Source organism: Mobula birostris, chromosome 8 (genome assembly GCF_030028105.1).
Source record: "Mobula birostris isolate sMobBir1 chromosome 8, sMobBir1.hap1, whole genome shotgun sequence".
NCBI classification, from domain to species: Eukaryota; Metazoa; Chordata; class Chondrichthyes; order Myliobatiformes; family Myliobatidae; genus Mobula; species Mobula birostris.
Window position 1 is genome coordinate 79,728,079 of NC_092377.1, and position 21,453 is coordinate 79,749,531.

The following is a 21,453-nucleotide window of genomic DNA, read 5'->3' on the forward strand; positions in this document are numbered from 1 at the left end:
CAGTCTGAGAAACCACCCTCTGCTACCAACCTTTGCCTCCTTCCACCAAGCAAACTTCAAAGGTTCAAAGGTCCAACTTAATATCAGAGAAATGTGTGGAATATACATCCTGAAATGCTTTTTCTTCACAAACATCCACGAAAACAGAACAGTGCCCAAAAGAATGAACGGCAGTTAAACATAAGAACCCCAAAGTCCTCCCTGGCTCCCCTTTCTCCTGCGCTTAAGTGGCAATGAGCAACAATCCCCCCTCCCCCCACGAGCAAAAAAAACGCATCAGCACCCACCACCGAGCACTCAAGCATGAACAAAACAAGAACAAAGACACAGACTTGCAGTTACCCCAAAGACTTTGCGTTTCACCCGGTATTTGACATGCCACAGGCTCTCTCTCTCTCCTCCTAATAAGGAGGTGTCTCTGTTTTTCTATTCAATTGGCCAGCTTACTCTGGATTACGTGTTATCCAAACTTCCAGATCAGCCTAACATGCAAGCCCTTGTCAAAGGGCTTGCTGAAGACCATATAGAATATTTGAAGGCATTTACAAGGAGTAACTATGATGGGAATGTGCTTGCTGTATTGTACATGGATTTTAGCAAGGCTGACATAACAAGCTGATTAAATAACACTGCACTTGATTCAGTCAGCCAACCTGTCCATTACTACCTTTGACTTTCTGATCTTTAAGCAATCCTCAGTTCAAGCTAGTACATTACTTACAAAGCAAGATGCCCCAGCATTGTTTGGCATCTTCTAAAAGTCCAAATACACCAGTTCCACTGATTCCCAATAGTGGTACAGGCAGAAATCTTCATTATATTCAGGATGCATGCATGAAGAGTTGGTCACTCCAAGGCAACCAATCAAATGCCAGAAGAGGAGATTGGTCTGAATATCTCTTATTTTTTTAAACCAGAATCACCACCTTCTTGTGGTAAGTTTCTACTATCTATACATGCCAGCCAACCCAGTTTGGTGCTGCAGTGTGGAAAAAAGATCACGTGAGGCTGTAAAATGAGCACTGTATAGGGAATGATATTTTCCTCTGCATCCCTGATGGAGAATTCCTGCCACAAAGGTGTTTTATTTAAAATACTTTTCCCTCAAAACTGTAAGCAATTGAACGAACCATAATTGAGGTAATTTACAGTTGAGAAAACAAAATAAAAATGATGTCAAAGTGTACTTTGTTATTGTTACTAATATGAGACTACTATCACTGAGTGATATGAAGATTGATGAATTGTGACAGGTTGCAATGAAACCATTTACTTAATATTTTAATTATAAACCTTATTCATTAGCTTTCTTTCTTCATAGCCCACGAGAAAGGATTTCAAACACAAGGAGCTCAAAATCGCCCGAATTCAATTTGTATGCAGCATGTGATGTAGTCAGTGTGTCATTTTGTCTGCAGGATACTGAATGACAGTGCAATGCCTATGAGAGCTGTCGAGGAGTATCAGAGTTGTTCGCAGCAAGTGATGACACACAGGGGATGTTGTGGGAAAGTTTGACAAGAGTCTGCTGTAAGCCCAGTCTGTGCCCTAGTTCTGTGTCCTTCCTTGACCACTGCAAACAGCGTGTTGGCATTCAAAGTGTGCTTACATTGTCAAGTTGCCAAGAGCATTGAGCAAGAATAAGTAGGGTACTCTCTGGATTTATGATTCAGTAAAAAAGTATTCAGTAAAAAAATGGCTTTATGACTCAGGTTCCTTTTCCTGTGACTATACTTGTATGTGCAAATAAACTGGATCTATTTGCACTCGTACAACAATTTAGTGCATGTCTGAATAAGACAGTGATTACTTCTGACGAAGAGTCTCAGACCTGAAACACTGGCCATTTTTCTTTCCACAGATGCTCCCTGACCTACTGAGCTTTTCCGGCATTTTCTGCATTTACTTCAGATTTGCTCCATCCACACATTGTTTCTTTTGATTTGCATTTCTGTTTGAAGCTATGCCCAACAGGATAGTGCACCAGGTGCCACTATCATCAAAACATAAGAAATAGGAGTAGAGAGGCCATCTGGCCCATCGAGCCTGCTCTGCCATGGCTGATCTGGCTGTCGACTTCTACATGTCTTTTTGGTGAGCTTGTGCTTTGCCATGATGGGAGGCTACTCACAGCACAGGAAACAATCTGCAAAGATGCAGGATAGTTAGAGGCTGGGCATTAATGTGTGGCCACGCACAAGGACCCCTCCCCCAACCTGCCCACATTCTCCAACTTCCATAGCAACCACTCGAGTTTTTTTTAGACTGTGACCTGTGATCATCTGGTCAATAGCAATACCTATGTTAGGCACTGTTTATTGATTCCAGCTCATCACTCAACACCATCATACCTTCAGTACAAACCAACAAGCTCCAGATCCTGGCCCTGCAACTGGAACTTTGACTCCCTTATCAGGAAACCACAGTCAGTGCAGACTGGAAATAACATCTCCACCTCGCTGACAGTCAGCACCGACACACCTCAAGGATGCGTGCTTAGCCCACTGCTCTACTCTCTTTACACACAACTATGTGGCTAGGCACAGCTCAAATGCCATCTATAAATTCATCGATGACACCACTACTGGTGGCAGAATTTCAGATGGTGACGAGGAGGCGTACAGGCGTGAAACAGATCTGCTGGTTGAGTGGTGTCGCAACAACAACCTTGCACTCAACGTCAGTAGGACCAAGGAATTGACTGTGCCTTTCAGGAAGGGGAAGTCAAGGGAACACACCCCAGTCTTCACTGGGAGATCAACAGTGGAAAAGGTGATCAGTTTTAAGTTCCTGGATATTAGCATCTCTGAAGATCTATCCTGGGTCCAACATACTGATTCTACCAAATCACCAAAGATAGATTCTCGCGAATTTCTACAGATATACCATGGACTGGTTGCATCACCATGACTGTACAGGATTGGAAAAAGTGGCAGAAAGATGCAAACTTAGCTCTATCGTGGGCACCAGCCTCCCCAGCCTTGAGGACTCTTCAAAAGGCAATGTCTCAAAAAGGAGTCATCTATCACTCAGGACCCACATCACTCAGGACGTGCCATCTTCTCTTTGTTACCATCAAAGAGGCAGACAGCAGCCTGAAGGCACCCACTCACCATTTTAGGAACAGCTTCTTTCCCTCTGCCATCAGATTTCTGGATGGTCAATGAACTCACTGTTTTATTCTTTCCTTTGCACCTTTTTGCCCGACTTACTTAATTTAATTTTATATATTTCTTAATGTATTTTGTAGTTTTTAAATTATGTATTACAATCTACTGTTGCTGTAAAACATATTTTACAACATATGCCAGTTAAATTAAACCTGCTTCTGATTTGCTTCCCACGACTTTTGTCCATATAGATAAAGCAACTGTGATCACTACAGTCTGCTCCTGTTGTGTATTTGCATAAATCACATTAGTCAATATGAAAACCCTTGTAAGGACTGTTTAAAGATTACATTTTCTCCATTTCATCATTTTCTGGGGGTGGGGGGGTCATCCAAAAGATAAAGTAATAAATACAGCAACCATTTAGTGCACCAAATAAGGGTAATCTCCAACTTCTATGGAAAGAGAACTGGCAATGTGACGTTCCCATGGAGCTGGTGTTTGGACTCAAAACTTCCACAGGACCTTCTACTTTACATTAGCTTTTCGTCAGTCAAATTATTAAAGTTCTGTGGGAATATGCAACTGTTTTAATTTGCCGTTGAACTTTCAATAGGCTCAAAAAATAATAAATGACACTTGGTTAAATACTAATCCTACTGAATCTACTTCAACATCTTTGATACAAATTTATTATGCATGAGGTTTTGTCTAAATGCCTTGGACCCTAAGATTTTTATCTCAAGCTCATTAAACTCAAACTATCTGAGGAAAAAAATGTTAACAGTTGCCAAACTGGATCACTATGGTAGTCTCATTAACCCCTCGCCTATATTCAACACAAATCTATACCACTTGATTCGCCTTTGTGATCCTTATTTAATTGAACTGACTAGAGAATGAAACAAGGTGAGAACAGAGGTTGCAAAAAGTCTTTGAATTAACTTGCTTATGTGCAGCCTGTTTGTAGTTGGAAGTCTTCAGAGATTCCTCTTCTGTCCCAATCCCAGAGAACAGAAAATGGAGGGCAGTCACAATCTGGAATGTATTGCCTGAGACTGTAGTGGAGGCAGATGGAACAGCACCGAAACAAACGCTTTGGCCCACTACGTCTATGCTGGCCATCAAGTACTAATCCCACTGACCAGCACTTTGTCCATAGTCTTTTATGCCCTAACAATTCAAACGTTGTAGACGCTTCTCAACCATTGCAGGAGTCTCTGTCTCTCAGAAAGTGCATTCTGGATTGTAACCACTTTCTGCGTGAAAGATTTCTGCCTCAGAGCTTCTCTAATTCTCTTATTCCTCATCATAAACCTATAAACCGCTGTAAACTGCCTCCTATGTGTGGATGAATGTGGGAGTTGATGGGCAATAAAATGGAATTGCTGTAAATGAGTGCTTGATAGTCAGTGTGGAACTGGTGGGACATGTGTGTCCTTGACTCTATGATCAAACAGCTGAGAACACGGGATACAGTAAAGGCTTACAGGACCAGACACTATCCCAGCCATAGCATGAAGCACTGCACACCAGATATGGCCATAAAGCTGTTCCAGTCTGGTTATAATTTGGCAGCCCTCAATGATGTGGAAAATTGCCAAGGTGCGACAAAAAGTTGGAAAAGCCTAATCTGGACAACCAGCCTTGTTGCAATCATTAACAAAGTGATGAAACTGTGATCAACAGTGCTGTCAAGTACTATACTGACATTCTTGTAGGCACTATTGACCATAAACTCAACTGGATATAGCCACATAAATACTATAATTACAAGAGTCTATCAAAATCTGGGTACCCAGACAACCCAAAGCCACATTTATTGAGTATGATGGAATCACTCTCCACTCGCATGGATATGTACAGATTCAACCAAATTCAAGAAGCTCCACATCACCTACAGCAATGCAGGCACCCCGTCCTCTATGCTAAACGCTCATTCCCCCAACCACTTGCGCACAGTGGTTGCAGTACATACCATCTACAAGTGCACTGCATTTACTCACCCCGGATACCCTAACAGTATCTGCAAAACCCTTAACCTCTATCAACAAGTAGAACACAGAGAGCCACATGGACAGTACCCATCCAAATGCACACAACCCTGCCTTGAACATTTATCAACACATGCATGCAAAATGCTGGAGAAACTCAGCAGGTCAGGTATCATCTCTGGAGGGGATTAAACTGTTGACATTTCCGGCTGAGACTCTTCATCAGGATGGATCACCAAAGCATCACAATTTTATCACCAATCTTTTATCGTCAAGATCCTGGAACTGTGAAACTACATACACCAGGAGGAGTGCAGTGATATGAGAAGGCAGCTCACCACCACTTTCTAGAGGGCAACTGGCAATGGGCAATAAATATTAGCTATGCCCAGATACCAGAAAAAAAAACTAAGCAATTACAGAACATTCCCTCTGCAAATGTGCATTCTTTTGACATTGGTTTCTCATTTATTCTTGCACCTCCTCAACCCTCCATGGTTAAAATGCCCTCTGGACAGACATTTAATCTCAATACACTCATAGTGGTTCCATTTTTCTTGCACCATTGTCAAACAATGGTACTCTATGACCAGACAAAGTAAACTTCGTGACTGTGGATACGCACACACGTGCAACCTGTATGCATTAAGCATGGGAATGTCTGTGAAAATGAAACCCCTTGTCCACACAACATATCCCCGTGTTTAAATTACTAGTCAAGCTCCCTAATACAGTGGAAAATTTTACTGCATTTTTTTGTGGTGCCAAGATTCAAAAACAAGAGTGGCTAAGAACTGTATATCAACTGGGGGATGGTAAAATGAAATCAATCTTTGTATGGTGTAATCAACAATACATAAAGTAGAAAACCGCCCATTTGATGGCCCATGATATAAACTGTCATTATATAAATTATACTAAAAATAATAAATGTAGAACACAAAACCAAAACCGGCGATCTCAGTCCAAGAGTACGGGAATGATTGGTGTGCAAGTAGGGGAGATTTCATTTGAAATTAGCCAGATAAAAATGGAGATCGAACTGCAGCTGATCTGAAAGTGGTGGGTGACAGAGCTGAGGAAAATATTGAGTGCTTTGGTCTGACAGTCTTGTCCAGACTGGCAATACCTTTATTGTGAAGAACTGAGAAACAGCTACAGCAAATGTAAATAGGAATGAAAAACTGACAGGAGGCACATCTAAAAAAGGGGGAGCTTGAAGGTAGCTGCAGTCATGTAGGGTGACTAACATATTTCCGCCCTCAATAAAAAAATGCACATTGCTCCTCTGTTTTTGGGCTGATGACTGTAAAGCAGCAGATGACATGGAAACCACGTTTCTCCTGATCAACCCCTCTCCACATGCCACCAAACCTCAACAGATAGAAACTGACTTTAAGTTACAGTTATTTCCTCGCACAGAGCTTCATTAAAAGTGCTGTTTGAGATATGGAGCAATGAGGAAATGGAACAGCAGCACCGATGTACATACTGCAAGTTAGACTGCATCAGAAGCAGTTAGGAAGAAAGAAAGTTTAGAGTATGGACTCAGAAAAAGAAAGATCAGCTCTTTGATGAAGGATGTCAGATATCAACTATTAACTGTTTCTATTTCCATAAGTGTTGCCTGGTTTATGGAGCATTTCCAGAAGTTTGTTGTTACTTCAGAATTTAAGCATCTGCTCTTATTTCAATTTGCATTACCACTTTACAAGCCTAACAAAATTGAAGGAGATGTGGGAGAGCAACGGTTATTCTATCATAAATGCTGCATGTCTTCCACCTTGTGAATACCTTTCCAAAAAGGACTGCAGAGATTCACAACGGTGGCTCACCACCTTCTCAATGGCAGTTAAGGAGGAGCAATAAATGCTGGTCTTGACGTGATGATCAAATCTAAAAAAAATGACTGAGTAACAACAAAACAAATACCTTAAAATGTTGATAGTTTTACATTCTATTCTGAAGAGCTGCCTGTTATGTTCAAAAAAATCTATAAAGTAATTTTCAGTTGTCAAAGAGAAAAATAAAAAGCACTCCGATTATTTTTTAGCTCTCAAGTCATGAGCCTGATTTGATGGAACCTGGAAGGTTTGTGCCCTCGTCCACATCTGGTTGTTTGTTTCAATCAAGCACAGTGCCCCCAAGACATGTGAAGAATTATTACTTGACAGGTTAAAAACTCATGGCACAAAAGACAATCTGTTTCTGGAAACTATGCGTTGTCACAAGGTTTAGCTATAGACACAAGAGATTCTGCAGACGCTGGAAATCCACAGCAACACATGCAAACGCTGGAGGATCTCAGCAGGGCAGGCAGCATCTATGGAAATGAAAAATCAGTTGCCATTTTGGGCCGAGATGTGTCATCAGGATTAGAAAGGAAGGGAGAAGATGCCAAAATGAGAAGGGGAGAGGGAAAGGAGGGTAAGCTAGAAGGTGATAGGTGAAGAGAGAGCGATGACAATCTAAGAAGCTGGGAAGTGATAGGTGAAAAGGACAAAGGGCTAGAGAAGAAGGAATCTGGTAGGACAGGAGAGGAGACCATGAGAGAAAGGAAAAGAGCCTCAGAGCAGGCCGCAGTTCCACTGACCTGGCTGTTGCTGCTGTGCCCTGATGGGTCATCACCCACTGCCCGCAGTATCCAAAGGGGTATACTTGTTGCTGGGGGAACTCTGCACTAACTGCTTACTCTCTTTATTTCTCCTGATGGTCACCCGTCTACTATCTGGAGACTGTTAGGTACCATGCAATCCCACATCTCACAGGAGGAGCATTCCACTGCCTACACTTGTCTATCTCTAACTTCTCAAGCTTAAGTTCTGGCCTGCGGCTGTGAAGAGTAAGAATTTCAGGGTGTATACTGTATACATTCTCTGATATTAAATTGAACCATTTGCCTGTTGAGCCAAAGCCTGGCTACTCCAACAATGGCAATTCCACTTACATGTAGCTTCTTTTTACTGGCCCCTGCCAAGTGCTGAAGAGTTTGTTATGACTGCAGCCAGCCAAGAAAAGTGAGGTGAGCATGGATGTCCAGCAATTTGAAGAGATGCAGGTGAGGGCAGCATCAATGGTGGAGGAAGGGAAACCCCACTTTGAAGGAGGAGGACATCTCTGATGTCTTGGAAAGGAAAGCCTCATCCTGGGAACAGATGTGACAGAGATGAAGGAACTGAGAAAAGGGAATGACATTTTTACAGGAGACAAGGTGGGAAAAGTTATAGTCAAGATAGCCACGGGAATCCGTGGGTTTATAAAAAATACCAGCAGACATTTTGTCTCCAGAGACGGAGACAAAGATTGAGAAAGTGGAGAGAGGTGTCAGAAATGAATCAAGTGAATGTAAGGACAGGGTTGAAGTTGGAGGCAAAGTTGATGAAATTGATGAGTTCAGCATGGCTGCATGAAGCAATGTAGCGCAGAAAGAGTTGGGGAGCATCACTGGGGAAGACTTAGATCACCGAGTGTTTTCATGTGGCCAATGAGAAGGTAGGCAAGGTTGAGGTATGACACCACCCATGATCACAAACCTTAGAACTCATTGTTCAGGCTTACCTAATGAGAATATTTGTGTGGATTATCAATAACCTTTTCTTTCTTAGCTGGAGTCAGTTTCTTCAAGAGAGGAAACGTGCAAGCAAAATTGAAAATGAGAGAAAATAAAATTCCTGTATTTTTTTCTTAAGTGGCTATGCAACATATTGGCATAAAAGCTGAAAATACTGAAAATGCTCAGCGGGTCGGAGAACATCAGAAGCAGAATTAAGAAGAAAGAGAAATTCAGGTAATGTCACAGTTCTAAGTAGATCTAAGACTCATAAACAGTACTTAAAGTCAGGGAATTGAATACCGAGTCGAGAAAGCTACAACACACCTGGACCTTAGGTGAGATACTTTTCCTTAAACTTGAGTTGAGCCATATTGTGACCATATTGTCTGTGATTCTCATTCTCCTTCCCTCCTTCCCTGTATACAGATTACTCATTTCTTCTTAGAAATATGAGAAACTTCTGATATTGAAATCAGGAGCAAAAAAAAACAAAGCCCTGATTCAGGGTCTTGAACCAAAACACTGTCAATCCCTTTTGTCTCCAGAGATGCTGCTTAATCTGCTGAGTTTCTCCAGTCTTTCTACCTGTCTGTATCAGATACGGCCATTTTTGCCTGTCAACCATTTGTGAGGTTGGCTGAGATTTTCTCTTTCAATTTGCATTCTCTGGCCTGCTGAAAATGTCTCATATTTCTGCTCTTAGTAACACTTATCACAAAAAAAGCATGATCAGTGCTACTTTTACTCATTTGGTTTCATCCTATCAGACACATTCCCTTTGTTGTGCCTACGTTCCTCCCTCACTGTTCTGCAATGGGAACTAACTTCTTTACTGTCTTTCCCATGTCTGACAGTCTCGGATTTGAAGCGTTAACTCAGTTTGTCCTTCTCCATATGCTGGCTGACCCAATGAGTTTTTTCCCGATAGCTTCAGTTGTTATTTCAGTTTTCCAATAAATGTTTTGATTTTCAGTCAAAAGACACTGGCACTCCAAACTACTTTTTATCCCAAAATTTTCATTTAGTCATCATGATTTAACATATTGTACTTCCTCCCTGGTTAGCTAAATTAATTCAATAACTTCACCTTTTTCTCCCCCTCAGCATATGAGACATGCAGTAGCCCTGCCAGCCTATGAGAACTTGGCAGCAGTGGCTACTCGTGACTTTGACTGAATATGCATGTCTTAACGGAATCAGGAAGAAATGGCCACACCTCAGCTATTCCTAATCTAAAATCAATTAGCTTCATACCAGACAGAGGATGAGCTATTTTATATATGTAGGAGCACCATACTGTAAAGTGCACAAAACAGAATTGTTATTAGTGCAAGTGTTCTGTTGCAGCTGATCTCCTGTACAAATCCTGTGAATCCCACTCTGGAACATGGCTTGATGGTAATGAATGACATATTTATTCTCAGCTGTGGTGCTCTGTGCTCTTTAACATGCTGAAGTATCCAAGAACTTTTCTAGTTCACTACTGTTGCAGTTGCCACATTCTAACAGTTTAATTCTCAATTCTATAGGGTTGAGAAGTTTCATGCATGCTAACTGTGCAGTTACCAGTCATTGATCTGAATATTTACATCTCTGCAGTTCATATCCTAATCTGCACAGTCACAGTCAGTTCATTTGACCTTGTGCCACATTTATGGAATGGCCCTCTCTGAGACCAACCAGAGGAACTCCAAATATCTCCTTTCCTCTGAATGTAAAACTGGATCTCCCTTTTGAAGCTGGGCCGAGCCAGAGTATGGATTTCTGGATGTTGTGATGGAACTTCTATTCATTGGTGAGCTGCCCAACCTCACCAGTCTCCTGCCCTTGGATCATAATTGGAGGAGAAGATGGTGGCGCGGTGCAGCGGCCACTCCGGTGAACGATATCTGTTATCTGTCAAGTAGGGTGCTGTGCACAATCCTGATTTGACAGAGACAGATGTGACAGCACCGAGGAACATCTGGAGAAACTTCTGAAATGCCTGCTTCGCTGCCGCTGCTACTGTGTGATCCAGAATCTCCAGAGGAGAAGGCCCCGAGTCCTCGGCTTTGCTTGTTGCTTGGCGGCCGGGGCGAGGTCAAAGTGCTTGGCAGAGGATGGTGCTTGGGACGCTGTATCAGAGGGGCTGGTCGGAGGCTCCAAGTTTCGGACGGACTCGGAGTCAGCTGTGGTCGGGTGCCTCCAATGCATCGGCAGTTGTCGGCGCCTGGAGGTTTATGGCAGGGAGAGTTTCTCCCTTTTGCCGCCTGCTATCAGGATTATCAGGAGTCGATCAGAACTTTGAGACTTTTTTTTACCGTGCCCATGGTCTGTTCTTTATCAAATTATGGTATTGCTTTGCACTGCTCTAACTATATGTTATAATTATGCGGTTTTGTCAGCGTTAGTCTTTGGTTTGTGCTTTTTTTTATGATATCACTCTGGAGGAACATTGTATCATTTCTTAATGCATGCATTTCTAAATTTCAATAAACGAGGACTGAGTGTCCTCATAATCTAATCTAATCTAATAATATTTCTTCAAGAACCTGTCTTCAGATGTTCAGAGAGTTGTAGTGCAGCTTTACAGGAATACAGGGTCCTTTCCCTATGAATGTGTCCAACAGTAATCCTTTGAAAGGCATTGACAGTGGGCAATGTCTCTCTGCTCTCAAGGTCAGTAAACTTCAAAATCTGAGAAGAAAAATGCTTCCTTTTCTTTGTTCCATTGTCCACCATCCTCTCCCATTAAATTCCTTTTTTGTCCACCTACTCACATCATTCACCGTCCCCTACCCACCTACCTTGCCGTTCACCTGTTCTCATCTATCACCTGCCAGCTTGTGCTCCAACCTCCTTCCTCCATTTTCTTATGCCGGCTTTCTTTCCAGAGCTGATGAAGGAAGAAAACTTTGCTTGCTTATTTCCCTCAACAGCTGCAGTCTAACCTGCTCAGTACATCTGGCAGTTTGTATTACTATTATTTTTTTCCCATTTTGCAGGGGTTAAGCTGTCAAAAAAACTAGGCACAATTACACATTAACTGAGATCTATTTACTGGTTTCTCATTAATTGTTTCTTCCCTTTTTCCTATTTACATCAATGGGTTGCACTGTCTGTGTTCTGTCATCTCAGTTCAGGTTTGGCAGATAGATTCCTAGCTTGAGAACAGCAGAAGTCAGCTCGAACCCACTGGACACCTTGAAGAGTGCACCAGCACATTGCAGGTATCCCATGGTCAGAGATTAATTGGTGTGAAATCCAAGTCACACACTTCGACACTGTTAAACGCCTAAGTGAAGCAAGTCCAAATGGTTCTGTCGCCTTTTAAACTGAGGGCCTGAATGATTATTAAAACAGCAACTGCTTTAGATATGCCAGATGCTTCAAAAAGTACTGACAGACTAAGTATTCATTACTGAAGAAATCACATGCGCATGGTAAATATACTAAATATACAGTCCTAGGTTAAATGAGGTGGCTGCATGGGACTAAAAAATGATCCTCAGTTGTGTCTTGGCTTGTTTATTGGTAGTTGTATGGTTGGCTGAGAGATTTATTGTAAAGCCTTTGAAGGAGCATTGTAGCAAATGGTTCATCTAAAGGTCAATGGGCAGGCACTTAGTCATTTCTGATTAGAAGCTAACATGCTCTGAGTGCTTTTGCCTGGCTCAAGGATCAAACACAAGCTCAGCAGCCATTCCAGCTGCAACATCCACTCCTGCCAAATACAATTGTAGCCTGTAGAGTAAAATACTGGAAAGAGGAAATGAGTAGCCCACGTAACCATTGACTCACCTAAACAGTTGTCCCATTAATGACACAGTACTACCAAAGTGTTTGAGAGGATCAGCACTAGTGCACCTGAGCCTCAACAACCAACCCCAAAAGTTGCAGAAAGGCATTTTACTTCTGGTTCATGCGAGCAATAAATTTGTCGGTGCATTATGGGAAGCAGTAGTTAAGAGTTAGTTGTTAACTACTGTTCAACACACACAAAATATTTGACGTTTCGTGTATGTGTTCCTCTGGATCTGCTTGAATCTTCAGTGAATTATTCAAAGTCAGTGGCCACAAATGGACAGGAATTTCTAATATTCAAAAGCATATAAAAAGATTTTGGAAATTAAATATTGAATTTCATGAAACCCTAAATACAAATAATTTTTAAAAGAACCTCTGTTCCTATCCTTTTCCATAATTGTGCGGATTAGTCTTAGATCCAGCCTGGCACAGGATATGAAAGCTGACAGCCAGCATAAACACTGGGAGTTTAACAACTTCCAGCTCTGCTGCTGAAATATATTGCAAAGAACAATGCCAGTGATGGATGAGTACCTGCGCTGCTTCCACTTAAGACCACACAAGGGCTTTGTCCTAGGCTTACTGGAATGTAATCCAGAGCAGCAAGATGATCCTGCTAAGATACCACAACTTGGCAGAAGTTAGATAGAAGAATAAATCTCACCACAAGATGAAACTCCCTCCAGCATTTCAGTGTAGAAATGCAGCGTGTGGGTCTTCCTGAACTATACAGTTTGATAACTGGGTCCACGGGTGGGAAAGTCAGGAGAATGAAGGGGAATCTGGCATTAGGGGTATGAAATCAGCTGGCAATCAACTTTACAGAGATTCATATAGAATGCTCATAATTGAAGAAGAAATCCAGCCTCTGACCCTAAATCTTCTTTTCACTCACTGAGCTTTTGCAATAGAGCTGGTGCATAGCCAGCCTGCTTTCACCTGCAGGCAGCTGTGGTCCTCCACCACCAGTGGCCAGCCACGCAGCTGAACAATGGGAACCAGCCACTGCAGTCAGTCGGCACAACTCTTCATCTCCGAGCCAAGAGGACTGGGGACTGTTCCAGGCACCTGAGCACCAGAGTCTCAACTGACACTCCAGTGTAGCGCATGCTGTGCTGGCAGAAGTACTGACTGAGGTGAGAAAAATTTAAAAAAGAGACCCTGCCTGCGCTCTCCGGTGAATGTAAAAGATCTCGTAACTCTTTTATTTGAAGAGGAACGAGAATAATGTCCTTAGGGTTCTGGCTGTTTCTCTTCCCTCCGTCAACCTCATCAACACAGATTACCCGATCATTGTCACATCACCATCTCGGGGATTCGCACCAGTCAGCAGTGACATCAGTAATATCTTTCCAGTGCCTTCAGATTAAAGTCCAAAAAGCTTACAGGAGAGGAGTCATTGCTGCTATTGTCTGCCTTCACCAAGGGGTGGTGCCTGAGGTACGGTGTGGTGTGGGTGTGTCTGTGTCTGTTTTTTAGAGAATGTGAACATGGATGAGTGGTCCTCATCAGTACGTGCTCACTAATGAGTGTGAAAGGCTCTACAGAAATAGCACATCACCACTTAATATTGCATTACTTTCATGCCACTAACAAGCTGAGAACTAAAACCAGATACTACTGCAATTCACATCAATCAATGTCAAATTTCAGTTGAGGTCAAGTTTAGATTACATTAGAGCAATTAGCAATATCAACAATATGTGTTAATAGTTATTCTCCAAAATAATTAGCTAACACACATCTGCTTTCAGAGATAGCACACTAATATCACAGCAAGGAGAGAGATTCTAAAGGCTATGCATAGGACATTCTGTGTGCCACAGCTCCCCAGGAGACATTGGATAGCGTAGCGGGAGAAAGAGTTCAGAAGAAACGAGCAAGGACAGTCTGGATTTTCTGCATGCCACAGATCCCACAGAGACATTGGATTGCATTGTGGGAGAGAAAGTTCAAAAGAAGCAAGCGGGGGCTGTCAAGATATTCTGCGTGCTGCAGTCCCAAGGAGATACTTGGTTGTGCATAATTAGGCCCTAGGCAAGGGTCAATGAAAAGAAATTAAGTTTAAGCGGAGTGGCCATTGTGGGAGTGGGCCAGTATGAGAATGGGGTGTTCAGACTTTGGCTCATAGAGGCTTCAACAAGGAGAGGTGAAGGCGATAGGTAGATATTTTTGTTTACTTCTTTCTTTCTTAGGGCACAGTAAGAACAGTGGGGATGGTAAGCAGGATAGTGGAAAGCTCCTCTTGCGGAATGTGGGAAGACAGGGAGACCTCCAGTGTTCCTGATCGCTACACCTGCAAGAAGCGCATCCAGCTGCAACTTCTATCAGTCCATGTTAAGGAACTGGAACTGGATGAACTCCTGATCATTCAGGAGGCTGAGGGGTTGATCAACAGTACATACAGAGAAGTAGTTATAGCCAAGGTGCAGGACACAGGTGACCGTCAGGAGAGGGAAAGGGGCTTGCAGCCAGTGCAGAGTAACCTGTGGCCATTTTCCTCAACAATGCGAAAACAAATTTGGATACTTTTGAGGGGGATGACTTAGCAGAGGAAAGCAAAAGTGGTCAGGTCTCTTTCACTGAGCCTGGCTCTGTCTGTTGCTCAGAAGGAAAGGGGGCAGAAGAGGCCAGATGTAATGGTAGAATTTTTGTAGCTAGAGGGAAACACAGGAAGTTCTATGGACGAGAGGGGGATACTGGATGGTATATTGCCTCCCAAATGCCAGAATTAGGGACATACTGGATCGAGTCCACAGCATTCTTCAGCTAGTGGTGATGGTCCATGTCGGTACCAATGACATGGTAGGAAATGTGACCCTAAGACCATAAGACATAGGGGCAGAATTAGGCCATTCGGCCCATTGAGTCTGCTCTGCCATTCCATTATAGTTGATTTATTATCACTCCGAACCCCATTCTCCTGCCTTCACACCATAACATTTGTCACCCTGACTAATCAAGAACCTATCAACCTTTGCTTTAAATATACTCAATGACTCGGCCTCCATAGTGATGTGTGGCAATGAATTCCAGAGTTTCAACACCTTTTGTCTAAAGAAATTCCTCCTCACCTTTGTTCTAAATGGATGTCCTTCTATTCTCAAGCTGTTCCCTCTGGTCCTGCCTTCCTCTCTTCTCAAAGAATGGGGTGAGGTTTGCAACTTTCCTTTCCTTTGGAACCATTCTGGAATCTAGCGATTCTTGAAAGATCATTACTAATGCCTCCACATTCTCTTCACTTACTTCTTTCTGAACATGAGAGGATAGACCATCAAAACCCTAGGGTGTAGTCCATCTGGGCTCGCTGACTTATCTACCTTCAGCCCTACAGCTTCCCAAGCACCCTCTCCTTAGTAATAGCAACCGCACTCACTTCTGCCCCCTGACACTCTCAAATTTCTGGCATACTACTCGTGTCTTCCACAGTGAAGGATGACACAAAATACTTATTAAGTTTGTCCACCATTTCTTTGTTCCCATTACTTCCTCTCCAGTGTCATTTTCCAGTGGCCCAATATCCACTCTCGCTTCACTTTTACTCCTCATATATCTACAAAACTTTAGGTATTCTCTTTTATATTGTTGGTTCTGTTGCTTTAATATTTAATCTTTTCGCTCCTTATGGCTTTTTTAGTTGCCTTCTGTTGGTTTTTAAAAGCTTCCCAATTCACTAATTTCCTCCTAAGTTTTGCTATTTTATATGCCTACTCTTTCCCTTTAATGATGTCTTTAACTTCCCTTGGCAGCCATGGTTGCCTCATTCTCCCTTTAGAAGACTTCTTCATCTTTGGGATGTATCTATCCTGAGGCTTCTGAATTGCCCCCAGAAACTCTAGCCATTGATGTTCTGCCATCATCCCTGCTGGTGTCTCCTTCCAATCATTTTTCCAGTTCCTGCCTCGTGTCTCTGTAATTTTCCTTACATCACTGTAATACTGAGATATTTGACTTTAGCTTCTCCCTCTCAAACTGCAGAGTGAATTCTATTACATTATAGTCACTGCCTCCTAAGGGTTCCTTTACCTTACGTTCCCTTATCAAATCTAGTTCATTATACAGCACCCAATCCAAAATTTCCTCTCACCTAGTGGGCTCAACTGCAAGCTGCTTTAAAAAGCCATCATGTAAGTATTCTACAAATTCCTTCTCTTGGGATCCAGCATAAACCTCATTTTCCAATCTACCTGCATATTGAAATCCCCAATGACTATTGTAACATTATCCTTTTTACATGTGTTTTCTTTCTCCTATTGCAATTTGTATCCCACACTCTGGCTACTGTTTAGAGGCCTATTTATAACTCCCTTCAGGGTTTTCTTTTATTCCTGCAGTTCTTAATTCAACCCACAAGGATTCTACATCTTCCGATCCTAGGTCACCCCTTTCTAAGTATTTGATTTCATTTTTTTTTTTTTTTTTTTTTTACCAACAAAGCCCCTCTGCGTACCTGTCTGTCCTTTTGATGCATTGTTTTTCCTTGGATGAAGTCCTGCAAAGTCAGGTCAGGGAACTAGGTTTGAAGGACAGGATCTCCAGGGTTGTGATCCCAGAATTGCTACCAATGCCGCGTACTTGTGAGGCCACAAATAGGAAGATTCTACAGTTTAAATTGTGCTAAGGAGGAGGAGGAGGAAGGGCTTCAGATTTTTGGATAATTGGTCTCTTTTTCCGGGAATGTGGGACCTGTAGAGCTTGCACCTGTACTGGAGGGTGACTAATGTCCTTGTGGGATATACCAGCCTATATGTTTAGAACCTTTTTTAAACAGTGGACAACATTGGCTATCCTCCAATCCTCCTGTCCCTTCCCTGTTGCTAAGGCTGATTTAAATATCTCCGCTAGGGCCCTAGTAATTTCTACACTTGCTTTCCATAGAGTTCAAGGGAACACCTTGTCAAAGTCTACCCAGTGGAAGACTAGTGCAGAAATTGCAGGGGCTCTAGTAAAGATATTTAAAACATTCCTTTGCCATGGGTGAGGCGGCAGAGGATTGGGGGATAGCTAATGTTGTTCCATTGTTTAAAAAAGGCTTTAAGAATAAGCAGGAAATTATAGACTGGTCAGCCTGACATTAGTAGTAGGTAAATAATTAGAAGTTATTTTAAGGGACTGGATACATGAGTACTTGGATACTCACATTCAAACTGATTGGGACTGATCCAGGACTAACTGGGGACACTTAACATGACTTTGTGCATGGTAGGTCATGTCTAACCAAAATTATAGGGCTTTTTAATGAAGTTACCAGTAAAGTTGATGAAGGCAAGACAGTGCATGTTGTCTACACGGACTTCGTCATGGCCTTCTTGCATGGGAGGTTGGTCAAGAATGTTCAATCACTCAGCATTCAACAAGAGGTAGTAAATTGGATTAGACATTGGCTTTGAGGGAGAAGCCAGAGAGTGGTAGTAGATGGTTGCCTCTCTGACTGGAAACCTGTGACTAGTGGTGTGCCACATGGATCAGTGCTGAGTCCATTGTTATTTGTCATCTATATCAACAATTTGGATGATATTGTAATAAACTGGATCAGCAAATTTGCAGATAACAGATTGAAGGTGTAATTGACAGCGAGGAAAACTATCAAATCTTGCAGCGAGATTTGGACCAACTGGATAAATGGGCTGAAAAAGTGCAATATGGAATTTAATATAGACAAGTGTGAGGTGTTGCACTTTGGAATGACAAATCAGGGTAGGCCTTACACGGTGAGTGTTTGGGCATTGAGGAGAGTGGTAGCATAGAGGAATCTGGGAGTACAGATCCCTATTTACTTGAAAGTGACGTCACAGGTTGATAGGATCATAAAGAAAGCTTCTTTTGCACACTGGCTTTCATAAATCAAAGTATTGAGTGCAGGAACGGATGTTCGATTGAAGTTGTATAAGACGTTGGGGAGGCCTAATTTGCAGTACTGGATGCAGTTTCGGTCACCTACCTGCAGGAAAGATGGCAATGAGGTTGAAAGACTGCAGATAAAATTTACAAGGGATTTGAGGACTTGAGGACCAGAGTTACAGGGAAAGGGTTTGGACTTTATTTTCTGGAGCATAGAAGAATGAGTGGAGATTTGATGGAGTTGTACAAAATTAGGAGGGTTATAGATAGGCTAAATGCAAGAAGGTTTTTTTTTCCATGGAGGTTCTGTGTGACTGGAACTAGAAATCACAGGTTAAGGGTGAAAGGTAAAACGTTTAAGGGGAACATGAGGGGTAACTTCTTCACTCAGAGGGTGGTGAGAGTGTAGAATGAGCTGCCAGAGGAAGTGAGGGATGTGGGTTTGATTTCAAGATTTAAGAGAAATTTAGATAGGTACATAAATGGAGGTATATGGAAGGCTATGGTCCAGGTGCAGATCGATGGGACTAGGCAGGTTAATAGTTCGGCACAGACTAGAAGGGCTGAAGGGCCTATTTCTGTGCTGTAGTGCTCGATGACTCTATGACATTGACACGACCATTTAGAAGTAATTATCTCTGATGGCACATTGTTTCTTTCCCTAAATGTGTTATCATCTTGTTTAATTAGCCTACCTGTCATTCTATTTGTAACAACACTGAAGTCAAAGCTCCGGTCCAATAAGAGTCATTACATTAGAGTCAAGTAATTCAGAATTAATTACTGCCACTTATTTGGGAAGTTATTGCAAAATGTCTACAATGTCCTTGGCAAAAAAATTATAGAATATTGCTGAAATGCATTTTTGCGTGGCAACTAATCTTGGAATAGAAAAGATATTGAAAACCCACTCAAATTTCAGTCTACAGTCAATGGCATCATTTATGTTATTCGCTGTGGTTGCCAATTGGTTTCGCAATGTTACTTATAGATTGTTACCTATTCATGCATGTGCCCATCCCAACATATGTGATTTATTAATACAGCAGAAATGCTCATTTATTCAGTGAAGGGCAATGCAATCCTGGCTGAGCCCTGGCACTTCGCAATCTCCCGAAGAATGCAAACTGAATAAAGTCCATAATGAACCAACCTCTCTTTGCGAGACTTTCATTGGGCTCATACTTCTCAATGAGCTGTTGCACTTGTTCTTGTTTCATCGGAGGATAGAGTATCTCGTTCAAACGCGGATCTCTCTGCTTAGAATTGATGAAATCTGTCATCTGGTCCACTGTTAGGTATGGCTTGCTCTTTGCACCACTGAAACAAAAGAAGGGAAGTAAAGCTCAGTATGTTTCCATTACGCTGGAAGAACTCATAACATCTTGTAATAAGTAGATATTAGATAGACTTTTTAAAATCTCCTTTCGCTCACTTCCATTCCATTCCAGCTCATCATTGTACTTCCATTGTCAGAAGCTATCAAACAGTGAATGAAAGACATTCATGCCCCATCACTGCAAGACAGTGACACAAACTAAAACAATATGGCAATCAATTTACAAATTCACAGTAGTGAGAACTTCAGTGATCAGAACACATCTAAATAACCACAACTGTTATTTTAGTTGACTCCTTTCACTCCTAGCCCTCCAAATCAATGCAAAGCCCTTTAACGAGCCTCTAAATTCTTATCAATGCAATGGTAAGGATATGGCACTCATCCCTATTTATGCACAAATCGCATTACTATTTTAACTGCGAAACCATTCGAGCCAGCACCACCATTCACTGTGATCATGACTGATCATCCACAATCAGTATCCAGTTCCTGCCTTATCCCCATAACCTTTGATTCCACTATCTTTAAAAGCTCTATCCATCCCTTTCTTGAAAGCATCCAGAGACTTGGCCTCCACTGCCTTCTGGGGCAGAGCATTCCACATATCCACCACTCTCTGGGTGAAAAAGTTTTTCCTCAACTCTGTTCTAAATGGCCTGCCCCTTATTCTTAAACAGTGGCCTCTGGTTCTGGACTCACCCATCAGCGGGAACATGCTTCCTGTCTCCAGCGTGTCCAATCCCTTAATAATCTTATATGTTTCAATCAGATCCCCTCTCATCATTCTAAATTCCAGTGTATACAAGCCCAGTCGCTCCAATCTTTCAACATATGATAGTCCCGCCATCCCAGGAATCAACCTTGTGAACCTACGCTGCACTCCCTCAATAGCAAGAATGTCCTTCCTCAAATTTGGAGACCAAAGCTGCACACAATACTCCAGGTGTGGTCTCACTAGGGCTTTGTACAGCTGCAGAAGGACCATTTTTCTCCTATACTCAATTCCCTTTGTTATGAAGGCCAGCATGCCAATAGCTTTCTTCACTGCCTGCTGTACCTGCATGCTTGCTTTCAGTGACTGATGTACAAGAACACCTAGGTCTCGTTGTACTTCCCCTTTTCCTAACTTGACTCCATTTAGATAATAATCTGCCTTCCTGTTCTTACCACCACAGTGGATAACCTCACATTTACCCACATTAAACTGCATCTGCCATGCATCCGCCCACCCACCCAGCCTGTCCAAGTCACCCTGCATTCTCATAACATCCTCCTCACATTTCACACCACCACCCAGCTTTGTGTCATCTGCAAATTTGCTAATGTTACTTTTAATCCCTTCATCTAAATCATTAATGTATATTGTAAACAGCTGCGGTCCCAGCACTGAACCCTACGGTACCCCACTGGTCACCACTTGTCATTCCGAAAGGGACCCGTTAATCGCTACTCTTTGTTTCCTGTCAGCCAGCCAATTTTCAATCCATGTCAGTACTCTGCTCCCAATATCATATGCCCTAATTTTGCCCACTAATCTCCTATGTGGGACTTTATCAAAGGCTTTCTGAAAGTCCAGGTACACTACATCCACTGGCTCTCCCTTGTCCATTTTCATAGTTACATCCTCAAAAAATTCAGGATAATTAGTCAAGCACGATTTCCCCTTCGTAAATCCATGCTGACTCGGACCGATCCTGTTACTGCTATCCAGATGTGTCATAATTTCATCTTTTATAATTGACTCCAGCATCTTTCCCACTACCGACGTCAGGCTAACCAGTCTATAATTTCCTGTTTTCTCTCTTCCTCCCTTCTTGAAAAGTGGGA

At 42.3% G+C, this 21,453-nt stretch overlaps 1 protein-coding gene across 4 annotated transcripts in view; it reads right to left on the reverse strand.

Moving 5' to 3' along the window:
* The window catches only part of plcb1 (phospholipase C beta 1), a 954,845-nt gene that overhangs the window by 222,714 nt on the left and 710,678 nt on the right, over positions 1 to 21,453 (reverse strand). For all 4 annotated transcript variants that reach the window (XM_072265525.1, XM_072265524.1, XM_072265527.1 and 1 more), the window contains one exon: positions 19,438 to 19,604. In XM_072265525.1, the coding sequence (XP_072121626.1) occupies positions 19,438 to 19,604 (167 nt within the window). The remainder of the gene's footprint in view (positions 1 to 19,437; positions 19,605 to 21,453) is intronic.